Raw genomic sequence first — 13,135 nt, 5'->3', positions numbered from 1 at the left:
GGTCAAATAATTTGTCCAAGGTCACACAGCGAGGCTTCCTGTGTGGGATCCCTGATCCCACCCCGTGTGGGCCACCATGGCAGTGTGAGGTGGGAAGCTTCACGTGTCTGGAAGGGGGTAACGTGCAGCTTGCTCAGGAGCAGGAATTAAGCCCCAGAGCTCCCGTCGGCCGCAAAGCATCCTCACGGAATCCATGCTGGCAGGACCCTGACACCGTGAACTCCTCCCATGTACCCTAGTGTCTGGTTGCTCTGGCTTCTGGCGCACAGCAGGGGAGAGCCAGAGAAAGATGAGCAGGGAAACCTGTAAGCTTCTTGCTTCCAACAGTAGCAAGAAGAGGTGGCCGACAGCCTGGGAGTGAGGGAACTTTCCTCAGCAACCTACAGACCTCAGAGGATCCAGATTCTGGGGCCATCCGTGTTGGGGTAGACACCCACACACACCTCCTCGCCCCGAGGGCTCAGACTGGGAAAGCCCAAACACGACACCCCCTACGTGGATCTCTGAGCCCCGAGAGAGGGAAAGTCATGCCCAGTCCCCTTTTAAAGAAGGCCCAGGAACATGAGATGCGATTTAAACATGGTTAAAATGGAAGAAAAGAATGGATTTCGGTGTTAAAAGGGTTGGTAAGTTTTAACCACGTGGACAATCCTTGTGTACAGAATTCCTCCCTCCTGACTGTGAGGGACAAATGACCTTCCCTGATATTGGGTCTTGCTTACAGTAGGTCACATGTAATTTGCTTCTTTCTGTGTAGCAGCTGATGTTCCTGATGTGACCTGAGCGGGGGCGGGGGGAGGGGGTGTGGAGGCAGTCACAGGGGGCAGAAGGTCACAGAGGAACACTGACGCGAGGAGCTAGGACTCAGGGCAGCCCAGCCCAGGGCTGTGCGTGTAACCACTGCCCGGCAAGGCTGTGTCTGACCCGTCAGCCTCAGGGTTATGGGTCCCACACGCCCCCACCGCACAATTTGCCTGTCAGAAGGACGTACAGACAGGGCTTGGGCTACCCCTGAGGTTCATTGAGGGTTGGGGTCAGAAGCTGTCATATTGGGCTGGCGGGGGAGGGGACAGGGCCAGCCAGGAACAATGGGGTCCCGTGTTCTCCTGGAGGGCCCTTGATCTCTGGAATTTGTCTATATTTAGCAGGTGGCTGGGCCGGGTGCAGATAAGGAGGGCCTGGGGAGGGGTGGCCCCTTATATATTAGGGGGACGGATCCCTGCTCAGATTCTCTTTCGGTGGCCCGTGCCTGCTCAGTTCCTGGTGTGACCTCTCCCAAGATGCCTGAGTCAGGGAAGAAACCAGGTAGCTCCAGGCCTGGGGTTGGCGCTGAGCGTGGGGCAGGGAGGGCTGGGGACATCTGCAATTGGGGGCGGGCCTAGGAGCGAGTTCCTGAGGGGGTTGATGAGGACGAGGCCTCTGAGTCCCAGCAGAGGGGCACCGTCCTCCTGGGTCCTTTTTTCGATTCCCAGTTTCTCCTTCTCATCTTTCTGATGAGAGTGAGAGTAAACCAGGGTCAGGGGCACGGAGTGGGAGAGAGCCAAGGCAGGAAGTGAGGCATCATCCCACTCTCAGGATGCAGGAAGACCCCTTCCCTGCCTCCATGCCCATCTCCTGCAGCAAGGTTAGGCCTGGGCTTGCCTTTTGGGAAAAGGCTGCTGCAGGAAGGACCCCAGGATGACTCTAGACTTGAGCCAGGCTCCCTGAATGCTCTTGGACAAGTCCCTCCCCTTCTGGGTCTCAGTTTCCCCATCTGTACAAAGAGGGGTTAGGTTGGTTCCTTCCAGCTCTGAGATTGTCTGCTTTATGAGCCTGCACCCCTGTGGCCCGCACACCAGTCAAGACCCCCGCAGTGGGGTATTGCAGCCCTTCTGCTCTGGGAGGGGATGGTCAAGAGGCCCCTGATCCCCAGCCAAGGGCAGAGAAAGTCACAGCCCAGAGTCCCAGTCCTGGCCTGTGCCCTTACCAAGGTTGTCCATGTCAGGGATCATCCCCCCAGCCCCAGCTCCCTCCCAGGCCAGCCTTATCTCGGTTGCTTATTCTCAGCCTGAAGCCCTTAGAGGACAAATTTAGCCACGTCCAAGTAGGCAGAGTACTGGTCCCTTGCCAAGCGCCCCAGCTGGTGGGGTGAAAGGGGGATGGGCCTCCACAGGCTGAGAGGGTGGGGTATCCAGGGACACACCTAGCAAAATTCTTGTATGGAGGTTGGACCACAGGCCTGGCTCTCCTACCTACTGGCTGTGTGATCTTGGGTAAGTCACTTAACCTCTCTGAGCCTCAGAGTCCTCATCTGAGAAATGGACATAATAACTGCACCTGCCTCATAGAGCCATAGGAGCATTAAATGAGGTGATGCATTAAAGTGCTTATTGTCGTATTTAATAAGAAGCACTATAGGGGTGGTGTGCATGCACAAGCCAGGGGCCCCTGCAGATTCCATTTGCCCCTCAGTTTCCGCCTTCAGCAAGAAGCCACGGTCAGTGGAGGTGGCCACAGGCAGCCCTGCCGTGTTCGAGGCCGAGACAGAGCGGGCAGGAGTGAAGGTGCGCTGGCAGCGGGCAGGCAGTGACATCGGTGCCAGTGACAAATATGGCCTGGCAGCCGAGGGCACGCGGCACACGCTGACAGTGAGGGACGTGGGCTCTGCCGACCAGGGGTCCTATGCAGTCATCGCTGGCTCCTCCAAGGTCAAGTTTGACCTCAAGGTCTTAGAAGCAGGTAAGACCTTGGGCAGCCTTCCCTGAAGTTGGAGCTACTGGGGGCAGGGGCAGCCCCACCACCTCTCCTTCGACCAGAGTGCAGGAGATGTTTTCCCACTTTCTTACCTTTGCTTCGGCTGTGCCCTCAGCCAGCAATGGCCTTTTCCCATTTTCTGTAGCAAGACCTTTCTGAGTGTCCCCACGTGGCTCCCTGGCCTGTCTGGGCTGTTGCGGAGGTGGGGGAAGTTCAGAGATGAATAAGACATGAGCTGCCCTCCCACTGGACATGCCCACGCAGATGGGAAGTCGGTGGGCTGTGTGTGCTGGCAGGGAAGCCCCATGAGCTTATGGGTGTGGAGGGAGCCCCAGCCCAGCCTGGGGGGCTGGACCAAGACCAGAGCCTGGGGAAGGAGAGGAGGGATGTTCAGGCCGACCCCCTGGAATGTGGGCACAGACGGCCAGTGAGGGCGAGGAGAAGGTGAGAGGCAGGCTGAATGAACCTTTGTACACACTGCAAAGGCGGGAAGGACCAGGGACAAGAGGAGGGGGTCTCTGGTTAGAAGCTGCTCCACGACCCCCCCATCTGATCCCCTCCAGGGAAGGCAGAGCCTGTGCCAGGCCCTGCTCCCGCCCCTGCTGAGGCTCCTGGAGCCCTTGGAGAAGCCCTGGCCTCGGCCACTGAAGTGGAAGGAGGCTCCCCGAGTCCTGAAGGTGAGAGGAGTGGGTCAGGGAGGCTGGGTCAGTGGATGGGGGTGTCCCAGGGCAGGTCTCAAAGGCCTCTGTCCACAGGGTCAAGCTCAGCAGCCCCCGATGGACCCAGTGTCCCTGACGATCCCATCGGCCTCTTTGTGATGAGGCCACAGGATGGCGAGGTGACCGCGGGTGAGTGCGGGGCTGCTGCACCCAGGGTGAGGTGGGGAGGGAGGCAGCAGGGCATCCCCGATTGTCACCCCTCTCTTGCAGGTGGCAGCATCACCTTCTCAGCCCGCGTGGCCGGGGCTAGCCTCCTGAAACCACCTGTAGTCAAGTGGTTCAAGGGCAAGTGGGTGGACCTGAGCAGCAAGGTGGGGCAACACCTGCAGCTGCACGACAGCTACGATCGGACCAGCAAGGTGGGACCTGCGGGGCACGGGGGTCACGGGGATGCATGGAAAGGGGACCTGGAGAGCCCCTGGAAGGCATGGGGGGCACAGAGAGGCAGGGGGCACCATGAGACTTGAGGCACAGAGGAGGTGCAAAGAAGGTCATGGGGAGCCTGGGAAGCTGGTTGGGGGGCCGGGGCACACAGGGAGCATGGGGAGGCTCAGAGGAGGGTTATGGCGAGGCACAGGGGACCTGTGGGACGTGGGGGGCTCGGAGGCCATGATCGTCTCAAGGGGGCATAAATAAGGTTTGGGGGGCACCAGTCAGTGAGGGTGTAAAGGCCCCAGATGGATGGGTATCAGAGCTCAAGCGACCCTCAATGATCAACCATAACAATTCTTCACTATACAGACAAGGAAACCAAAGCTTGAGAGCTTATTATTGCTGGTTCCAGGTCACGCAGAGCCAGGCCTAGAACCTGTGCTTTGACTCCTAACCTTTGCTCCTTCTACTCCTCCACAGTCCCGGCCCAGGCAAGGGGGCTTCTGGCAGGGCAGGGTAGACATGTACAGTTGTGTGGGCTGTGCACTGAACAAAAGTGCCTCCTTTTTTTTTTTTTTTTTTTTTTTTTGGCCAAACCACGTGGATTGCAGGACCTTAGTTCCCCAGCCAGGGATCAAACCTGGGCCCACTGCAGTGAAAGCATGGAGTCCTAACCACTGGACCACCAGGGAATTCCCCAAAGTGCCTCATCTTAAGTGAATGCCATTTGCCTTGTAGCCACCCTTGATTTATATTTTATCACCACCCTGTGCCAGCAGATGGCAGTCAACATATCTTGAGAAGGGGCCCCTTTTTCTATTTATACAAAACTGTATGGATTAATTTAAGCCCTGAGGGGTGAGAAGGTCAGTGGCCCTTAACCACCCACAGTCTCCTTTAGGGGTGAAGGGCCTCATCTCCTCGCTTCCAGTCTCCCCTGACAGCTCACCTCCACAGGTCTACCTGTTTGAGCTGCACATCACAGATGCCCAGGCCACCTTTGCTGGTGGCTACCGCTGTGAGGTGTCCACCAAGGACAAATTTGACAGCTGCAACTTCAACCTCACTGTCCATGGTAAGGGGCCCTCTGGCATCAGTTCTGGGTTTGGGCTCCCCATGGGTCCTGTCCCCATACCTGCCTCCACTTCCCAATACTAAGGAGGATGCTGAGCCCTGGCCATGCAACCACTGACCACATGCCCAATACTGAAAGAAACCCATCGAGGCTTCCAGGGTTGGGGTGGGGCTTGAGCCCAGATCTCATCTGGGGTCTTAGTCATCTTGGTGTGTGGGATCCTGGCACAGGTGAACAGGTGAAGGGTAAGTTGAGAGATGGGCGGGAGATGAACCATCTCAAAGGTACTGGGAACGATAAACTGCCCCACGTCCCTGGTACCTCGACTCTGGCTGGGAAAGCCTTGGTCCTGGGGCAGATGCCCACTGTCAAGGGGTCATGGATGGGCAGGTCTGCAACACCAGGAGATCCCAGGGCAGGGCTTCTGGGATGGCCCCCTCTGAAGCCTCCTCCCCTGACTCATCCCCCTCTTTGAACCCAGAGGCCATCGGCCCCGGAGATGTGGACCTCCGATCAGCTTTCCGCCGCACGTGAGTGGCCACCTCTCATCAGGGCCTGGGGGAGGCCGGTGCTGGGGTCTGAGGCCCCTTGGGGTTCGGGCCAGGGGTAATGTGGGGGCACCAGGACAGGGCCTGATAACGGGGGTCAGGGCTTGGGGTGATGTGGAGGGCCAGGCTGAAGAGGATGGGGATGGAAGAGAGTAAGCTCCCCTGGGCAGGTGAGAAACTGAGTCTAACCCCCACAGGAGCCTGGCTGGAGGTGGTCGGCGAATCAGGTACCCCTTCCTACCCACCTGTACACAGACCCTGGGGGTCTGAGATAGTCAGGGAGCAGCCGTTCAGCCAGTGTCCCTTCCTCTCACGTCCATCCCCTCACCACGACCCCACCCCCTGCTCCCAAACCCCTTCTAGTTGGCTCAACTGTGGCCTTATGGGGGTTCCTCTCCATAGTGACGGCCATGAGGATGCTGGAACTCTGGACTTCAGCTCGCTGCTGAGGAAGAGGTGAGCCCCTGGGTAGCAGCTCTCAGAGCAGCTGGCGTGGCCCAGTTTCAAATTCTGGCACCGTGGTTTTCCAGCCGTGGGGCCCTGAGCAGGTCACTGCACCTCTCTGAGCTGGCATCTTTGTCTGTCAAATGGGACAATCCAGGTGTTGCGAAGAGTCAGAGGGCTCAGCAGAAGTTACATCCTGTGAACTAACACCCTCACACCGTTCCCATGACCATCCTACACTTGAGTCTGCGATAGCTCATCTCAATAGGCTCTGGGGACCCAGAAGCTGGGAGAAGGCTCCAAAGCCTCAGGAATTGCCCACCGAGCCCAGTGCAACTGAGTTGTGTCCTCAGTGTCCTGTCCCTCCCTCTCCTGGACTCTGCAGTATGGCCAATGCTGCTGCAGCCCAGAAAATGAGCATCGGGGTCAAGTGCTTTGGGGCAGCAGGGAACTGGCAGGACCCTGTAGCCATCTCCACCAGGGCGGATGACAGATGACAGGGCTGGGGAATCAGACTGACCTGGGTGAGGATCCCTACTGACTGGGGAGAGTCTCTGAGCCTCGGGTTCTCCTGATACCCACCTGCCGGAGCTCAGGAGGCATAAACAAGGCCACATGTGCCCTGTAAACAGAGAGGTGTAAGTGCAGGGAGGAGGGTGGAGGTGAGGACCCACGGGCTGCGGTCCATGGAGGGATGACCCATTCCTTCGTTACCAAGTCCAAGCTCAGACTGCTTGCCACATGACAGGCCAATAAATCGGGAGACAAGGTGTTGGGGCAAGGAATAGCGATTTTATTCAGAAAGCCAGCAAACCGAGAAGATGGTGGACTAGTGTCCCAAAGAACCATCTTCCCCAAGTTAGGATTCAGACTTCTTTTCTACTAAAAGGGAAGGGGGTGTGGCTGGTTATTGCAGACTTCTTGGTGGAATCCTTTGTTCTTGCAGCCGGCCATGTAGGTCTGTTCACAATGTTCCTTTAAACCTCCAATGAGACAAATGCTATTTTCCGTTCTGTAATTTTTTAATCTCTATACAAATGAAAAGTGTTATGTATATACCTTTAAAGGTCAAGCCTGGGAGGCAAAGCCTTGAGAATGGGCTATCACATATAGTTTGGGCCATAGGTAACATTCTTTTACAAAGGTGCAGAGCCAGCATGACCAAGCACAGGCAACACAGCACAAGGGTTAGAGCTAAAGGAGTAGATCCAATATGGAGTCAGGTTTGTTCTTCTCTGTTACACCTCTAATGTGTCCACTGCTTTTCTTCCCCACCTGGAGCAGCAGCTTCCGGACCCCGCGGTGAGTGCCCCATGAAGCTCTGCACCTGTCACCCCTACTTCAGCCAGGAGCACCTCCCAGTCCCAGCCCCCCCCCCCATACTGAAGCCTTAAGCCCCCTTGAGCCCCAGCACTGGCCCAGGACCCACTCCAGCTCGAGCTGTCCCACCAGAAGGGAAGAGGCAGAGGGGCAGGGGCACCTTCCGCTTGGGAGGGGAGGAGAGGGGGCTGCAGTTTTGTCTTGGCCATGGGGGCTGCCCTGAAGTCTCGCCACGTGGACCGTGTGACACAGGGACTCGAGGCTGGAGGCCCCCGCGGAGGAGGATGTGTGGGAGATCCTGCGGCAGGCATCCCCGTCAGAGTACGAGCGCATCGCCTTCCAGCACGGCATCACCGACCTGCGAGGCATGCTCAAGAGGCTCAAGGGCATGAGGCGGGAGGAGAAGAAGAGCACAGGTGAGACACCCCTGCCAGGGAGAGAAGAGGGCGAGATGAGCGCCTGCGCAGACGCACGCACACGCACGCACGTGCACGCGCATGCGCCCATGGAAAAAGAGCTGCGTCCAGCTTGGCCCAGAGACGCTCAGGAAAGGGGAGTCCGGGTGAATCCCCTCTTGTGTGGGGGGGAAAAAGCGGGAGTGCCCAGGCTGGCACCTTGCCGCGCAGAAAAAGAAAAGGGCCAAGTTAGCCCAGAGACGCCACAGGAAGAGGACGGAGCCCAGGCCAGCCCTCCTCCCCCAGCCAAAGCCAGGCGGCCTCTTCCGCCCCTACCCGGCTTGGGAAAAAAAAGCCTGCTTAATTCTCCCCACACCCAAAAAAGGGGAAGAAGCCAGTTTAGCCCAGAGACCCCCCGAGCCGCGAAGAGAAGAGCCTGGTTGATCTTCCTCACAGGCAAACAGAACAGGTGGGTGCAGCTTAGCGCCCCTCGCCCCCAGGCGGGTCCGAGGAGAGGGCTCAGGCCAGCCCTTCCCCATCAAGGGGTTGACAAGGAGCCCTGGAAACTGAGCTGGGACAGCAGAGGCGCCTGGTAGGAGGGCATAAAACCGGGGGTTTTTGGTAAAACAGAGGGGAGAGGAGGAGAAGGCCCATTTGTCCCATCACCCATTCTCCTGCCAAGCTTCTGTCTTTTTGGAAAGCCCCGGACCCTATCCCTGAGCTGAGCAGGTGAAGAGGACCCCCAAGGAAGACAGGAAGACAAAGACAGAGAGACAAGGAGGTGACAGACAAGGGTAAAGAGACAGGGTCACAGCGGAGGCACAGAGAGAGACGTGGGGAGGCAGGAGGAGGAGAGGGGCAGGACCTCGCCCTCCTCGCTGGGCCAGCCCTGGGAGCAGGGGGCTGAGGGGTGGAAGCGCTCAGCCTTTCAGAAGAAGCTGCAGCCGGCCTACCAGGTGAGCAAGGGCCACAAGATCCGGCTGACCGTGGAGCTGGCCGACCCCGACACCGAGGTCAAGTGGCTTAAGAACGGACAGGAGATCCAGATGAGCGGCAGGTGCGGATGGGAGTGGGACCCGGGGACACTGCAGGGTGAGGAGGGGCCCTGGGGGGGCGGGGCCCTGGGGGGGCTGCTCCCCGGCCGTGCTCTCCCTGCCTCTCCCTCCACCCATGCTCTCTGGCCAGCTCTGGATCCCTGTCTCTCTGGGTCTAACTCCCCACCTTTCTGTTTCTTCCCGGCTCTGTTCCCTGCTCATTTTCTCTTGGTCTCGCTCCTCCCATCGAGGACGCTCCAATGGCCCCTTCTGCTCCACAGCAAGTAAGGCTCCTGGAAGGCTTCGGGTGTGGGCACGGGGGTCCCGACGGCAGTTTGAGGGGGCACCCAGAGCCCAGGAGGTGCGTCCATGGCTCTCCTGCCCACACCCCGGCCCCGCCCAGGTACATCTTCGAGTCCGTTGGCGCCAAGCGCACGCTGACCATCAGCCAGTGCTCGCTGGCGGACGACGCGGCTTACCAGTGCGTGGTGGGCAGCGAGAAGTGCAGCACCGAGCTCTTTGTCAAAGGTGGGCCTGGTGCCCTGAGACCCTGAGAGGGGAGGGGCGCCACAGAGCGGCCCAGCCATCATGCTCTCTCTGCTTGACAGAGCCCCCCGTGCTCATCACATGTCCCCTGGAGGACCAGCTGGTGATGGTGGGACAGCGAGTGGAGTTTGAGTGTGAAGTGTCTGAGGAGGGGGCCCAGGTCAAATGGTGAGTGCCAGAGGCGGGGGGCTCGGGGCGGGGCCAGGGACCTGGGGGCATCGCCAGAGGAGGCCCTGGCACCTACTGCCCACCCTCTGGCCAGGCTGAAGGACGGGGTGGAACTGACCCGGGAGGAGACCTTCAAATACCGGTTCAAGAAGGACGGCCAGAGACACCACCTGATCATCAATGAGGCAACGCTGGAGGATGCAGGGCGCTATGCGCTGCGCACGAGTGGGGGCCAGGCTCTGGCTGAACTCATCGTTCAGGGTGAGGCCCTGGAGGCCCCCCTCAGCACTAGCCCCCCAGCCATGTAGGGGAATTGGGCAAACCCAGGATCAAGGCCTTCAAGGCCTTGGACAAGTCACTTTGACACCTCAGGCCTCACCTTTTTCATCCATAACATGGGGATGCTGAGGTGACTACCTGGAGGGTATTTGGAGGTTCAGATGGGCCTGGTTAGTGTCACCCACCCCGGCACACATGAGATTCCTTTTGTACACGGCACCGTAACAGGCACACATGCATTGCACTCGTGTGTCTTCACAAGCCCGAGGGATCTCCGCAGGGATTCACTCCCACACATACCCTCCCCAGCTCACTGGCTCTGCCCTATGCCCCCCAGAGAAAAAGCTGGAGGTGTACCAGAGCATCGCGGACTTGACGGTAGGCTCAAAGGACCAGGCCGTGTTCAAGTGTGAGGTGTCGGATGAGAACGTGCGGGGCGTGTGGCTGAAGAACGGGAAGGAGCTGGTGCCTGACAGCCGCATAAAGGTGTCCCACATCGGGCGGTGAGTGTGCAGGGTGTGCCAGAGACAGACACACAGACAGAGAGAAACAGAGACTGACAGAGACAGAGGGAGAGACACACACAGAGAGAGACTGAGATAGAGACACAGAAAGTCAGACTGAGATTGAGAGACAGAGGGAGAAGCAGATGAACAGGGAGACAGATACACAGAATCAGGACAGAGACAAATAGAGAGAGACAGACAGAAGTATGGAGAGGCAGATGCATACAGAGAAGAAGAGTCCATTAGAGACAGAGAAGGAGGGAGACAGAGACAAAGACGAAGCAGTGAGAGATACAGACAGGCTGGGAGCCCCCACGCCCCCTCCCCCAACTCGTGACCAGGGCAGAGTAGGAGGCTTCGGAGGACGGCTCTGGCCAGGGGCCCTCACTCTCTCCCACTCTCTTACTCATGCCCTGAGCATCTGGGCCCAAGTTCACAGAGATTAATGAGACCAGCCCCTGCCCAGTCTCCAGTCGCCCAGCCAAGGGGACACATCTACAGTGCTTACCTCTGAAAGCATGCAAGGGAGCTGAAAAATTTAAACATAGAGGAAGAGAGCACTTTAGAACACCACTGAGCTAGGGTGGGGTGAGGACCCCCTGGAGCCCTGGCTGGGGTGTCCGGTGAGGCCAGGGGTGCATGGCCCAGCAGGGTCCCTTGAGCCATCACTGCCCTGCAGGGTCCACAGACTGACCATGGACGACGTCACACCCGCAGACGAGGCGGACTACAGCTTTGTGCCAGAAGGCTTCGCCTGTAACCTGTCTGCCAAGCTCCACTTCATGGGTGAGCGGGTGCTGAGGGGCATGGGGGCCCCTGCTGCTGGGCCCTGCCTTCACGCTGGTGCCACTTGCTCTTGCATCTCTTGCAGAGGTCAAGATTGACTTCGTGCCTAGGCAGGGTGAGTCTTGGGCCCCTGCGTGCTGCCTCCCACGCCCTGCCCGTGTCTCCCTTCCACTCACAAGCAGAGGGAAGAAAGGAACCGGGAGTGGGGACCCTGAGGCCCAGCCCCAGCTCTGCCACTCACAACCACGGGCCAACTGCGGTCTCTCTGAGCCTCAGTTTCCTCACCTCTAAAATGGGGATCCTGAAGTGGCTCCCCTGTGGGACGGTAGGAACAGTGATCTGACATGGTGTGTGTGAGCTTTCAGATGACACAGAGGTGAGATTTTATTGTTAACTCTTTTTTGCTTTTAGAAGTACATTTCCTGCTTTTAGATTAAACTGTGTAGGATCCTAATTTCAGGAGAATAGTCCAGGCTGAGGCATGCTCTAGGTCAGGGCTTTCTAAACAGGGTTCACTTAATATGATACTCCATTTTACAGGGGTTCCATGGTGAAATAAGTTTGGGAACCTCTTGTTGATTCAGAAGGTGCATTAGCATGTCAAAGGCTCTAAAAAATCCTGCTTAACTTTGTTTAACCTAGGGTTTCCTAATTGTTTGTCCATGGAAATTTTTTTTTCTAGGAAGACATTGGTGTTCCCCCAAACACAAGTTGAGAAATGCTACGCTAGGTGACCTGATGTTATGAACCTCCCTGGAAACTTCCTAGGGAGATGGAAATGTTTTAGATCTTGACTGGGTGGTGGTTACACAGGGTGTATATACATTTGTCAAAACTCATCAAGCTGTACGCTCAAGTCTTGGCATTTTAGTGTGTGCAAACTATACCTCAGTAGAATAAATTAAAAACAAAACAGCCAGGGGCATGTGCTCCTTCTAGCTTTCCCCTCTTTCATAGGCCTTAGGCCCCTTCCTCTTTCGCTGACCTGTGCCATCTCCCTGCCAGAACCTCCCAAGATCCACCTGGACTGCCCAGGTCGCGTGCCGGATACCATTGTGGTGGTGGCTGGGAACAAGCTACGCCTGGACGTCCCTATCTCCGGGGACCCTGCTCCTACTGTGATTTGGCAGAAGACCATCACAAAGGTACTGTGGATCCCTCCCCCACTTCCCCACCTGTAAAATGGGTACATGGGACTAGCGTATGCTGGGACCTGCTCCCCACCCCACATGTACACGCCCTGGCCACTGACTAGGAGCACAGAGGCTCAGCAGACTGAGAGGTCGGCGAGGTGGGCAAAGGAGAGACAGGGGTAGGGGTTGCTTGGCAGGGGTTCCCTCCAGGCTGAGCCAGACCCTCTTTCCCCCCACTCCTTCCTGCCTGCTCTGTTCCAGGGGAATAAGGTCCCAGCAGGGCCAGCCCTTGATGCATCGGGGGATTCAGGTGCCAGTGATGAGTGGATATTTGACAAGAAGGTGAGTGAGGCTGAAGGTGGCTCATTGGCCCTCAGTCATTTTCTGCCCATGTGGTATCCACCCTCAGGTGAGGTCTCTGTGAAGGTGCCACATCTGGCAGGAGTTGTGCTCCTGCCCCTGGTAGGGTCTCCACGGGGCCCTCGTGCCCCAGACGGACACACGTTCACACCAACATTGCCAGGAAGTCCTCCTGACTGGGGGCGCTCCCTGGCTCTTATCTTCCTGAGCTGACCTTGACTTTGTGCTTCTTGCCAGCAAGGGAGTGGGGTCCCTGGTACTTTTCAATAGGAGTAGCTGCAGGGGCACCAATCAGGTCAGCTTCTTGTCCTCCACTCACTGCTGGTTCCTCTACCCAGCTGTGGTCTTTCAGTATCCTCACATTAGCTCTGTGAGGTCATGTTATTCCCATTCAGCAGATAGGAAAACTGAGGCATGGAGCCGACAGGCAATTGTCTAAAGTTCCGTGACAGAGCTAGAGCTAGAACCTGTGACCCTTGCCCTGATGTCGTGCCCATGGCAGGTCTTAAGGAAAGGGTCTTGGATTAGATGCTCACATGGGTGCAGTTTCCACGCAGGCTGTGTCACCCCAGCAGACCCAGCGCTGAGCTCTGTTCCCATCTCAGGGCTGTCAGCTGTTGCAGAGGCTGCAGAAGCCCCTGGGTTCTGACTTGGGTCCTTCCCCCCAACTCCTACTCCCCCACCAGCTGCTGTGTGAGACTGAGGGCCGGGTCCGGG

General features: G+C 57.8%; 1 protein-coding gene across 1 annotated transcript; it reads left to right on the top strand.

The window, feature by feature from the left end:
- Nucleotides 1-1,235: 1,235 nt before the first annotated feature.
- On the top strand, nt 1,236-13,128 carry LOC102974892 (myosin-binding protein C, cardiac-type; the record flags this gene model as incomplete). Its single annotated transcript, XM_028484810.1, has 22 exons — nt 1,236-1,305; nt 2,452-2,718; nt 3,297-3,410; nt 3,489-3,581; nt 3,663-3,811; nt 4,782-4,899; nt 5,381-5,429; nt 5,645-5,674; nt 5,850-5,903; nt 7,176-7,193; nt 7,473-7,627; nt 8,531-8,663; nt 8,922-8,924; nt 9,044-9,168; nt 9,249-9,354; nt 9,449-9,615; nt 9,971-10,136; nt 10,819-10,925; nt 11,011-11,040; nt 11,931-12,070; nt 12,320-12,400; nt 13,105-13,128. Coding segments are annotated over exons 1-22 (2,154 nt in total), but the record flags the coding sequence as incomplete, so codon positions are not given.
- Nucleotides 13,129-13,135: the final 7 nt, after the last annotated feature.

Source organism: Physeter macrocephalus, unplaced genomic scaffold, assembly GCF_002837175.3.
Source record: "Physeter macrocephalus isolate SW-GA unplaced genomic scaffold, ASM283717v5 random_241, whole genome shotgun sequence".
NCBI classification, from domain to species: domain Eukaryota; kingdom Metazoa; phylum Chordata; class Mammalia; order Artiodactyla; family Physeteridae; genus Physeter; species Physeter macrocephalus.
The sequence above is the reverse complement of the archived record's forward strand: the minus strand, read 5'-3'. Positions and strand labels throughout refer to the sequence as shown.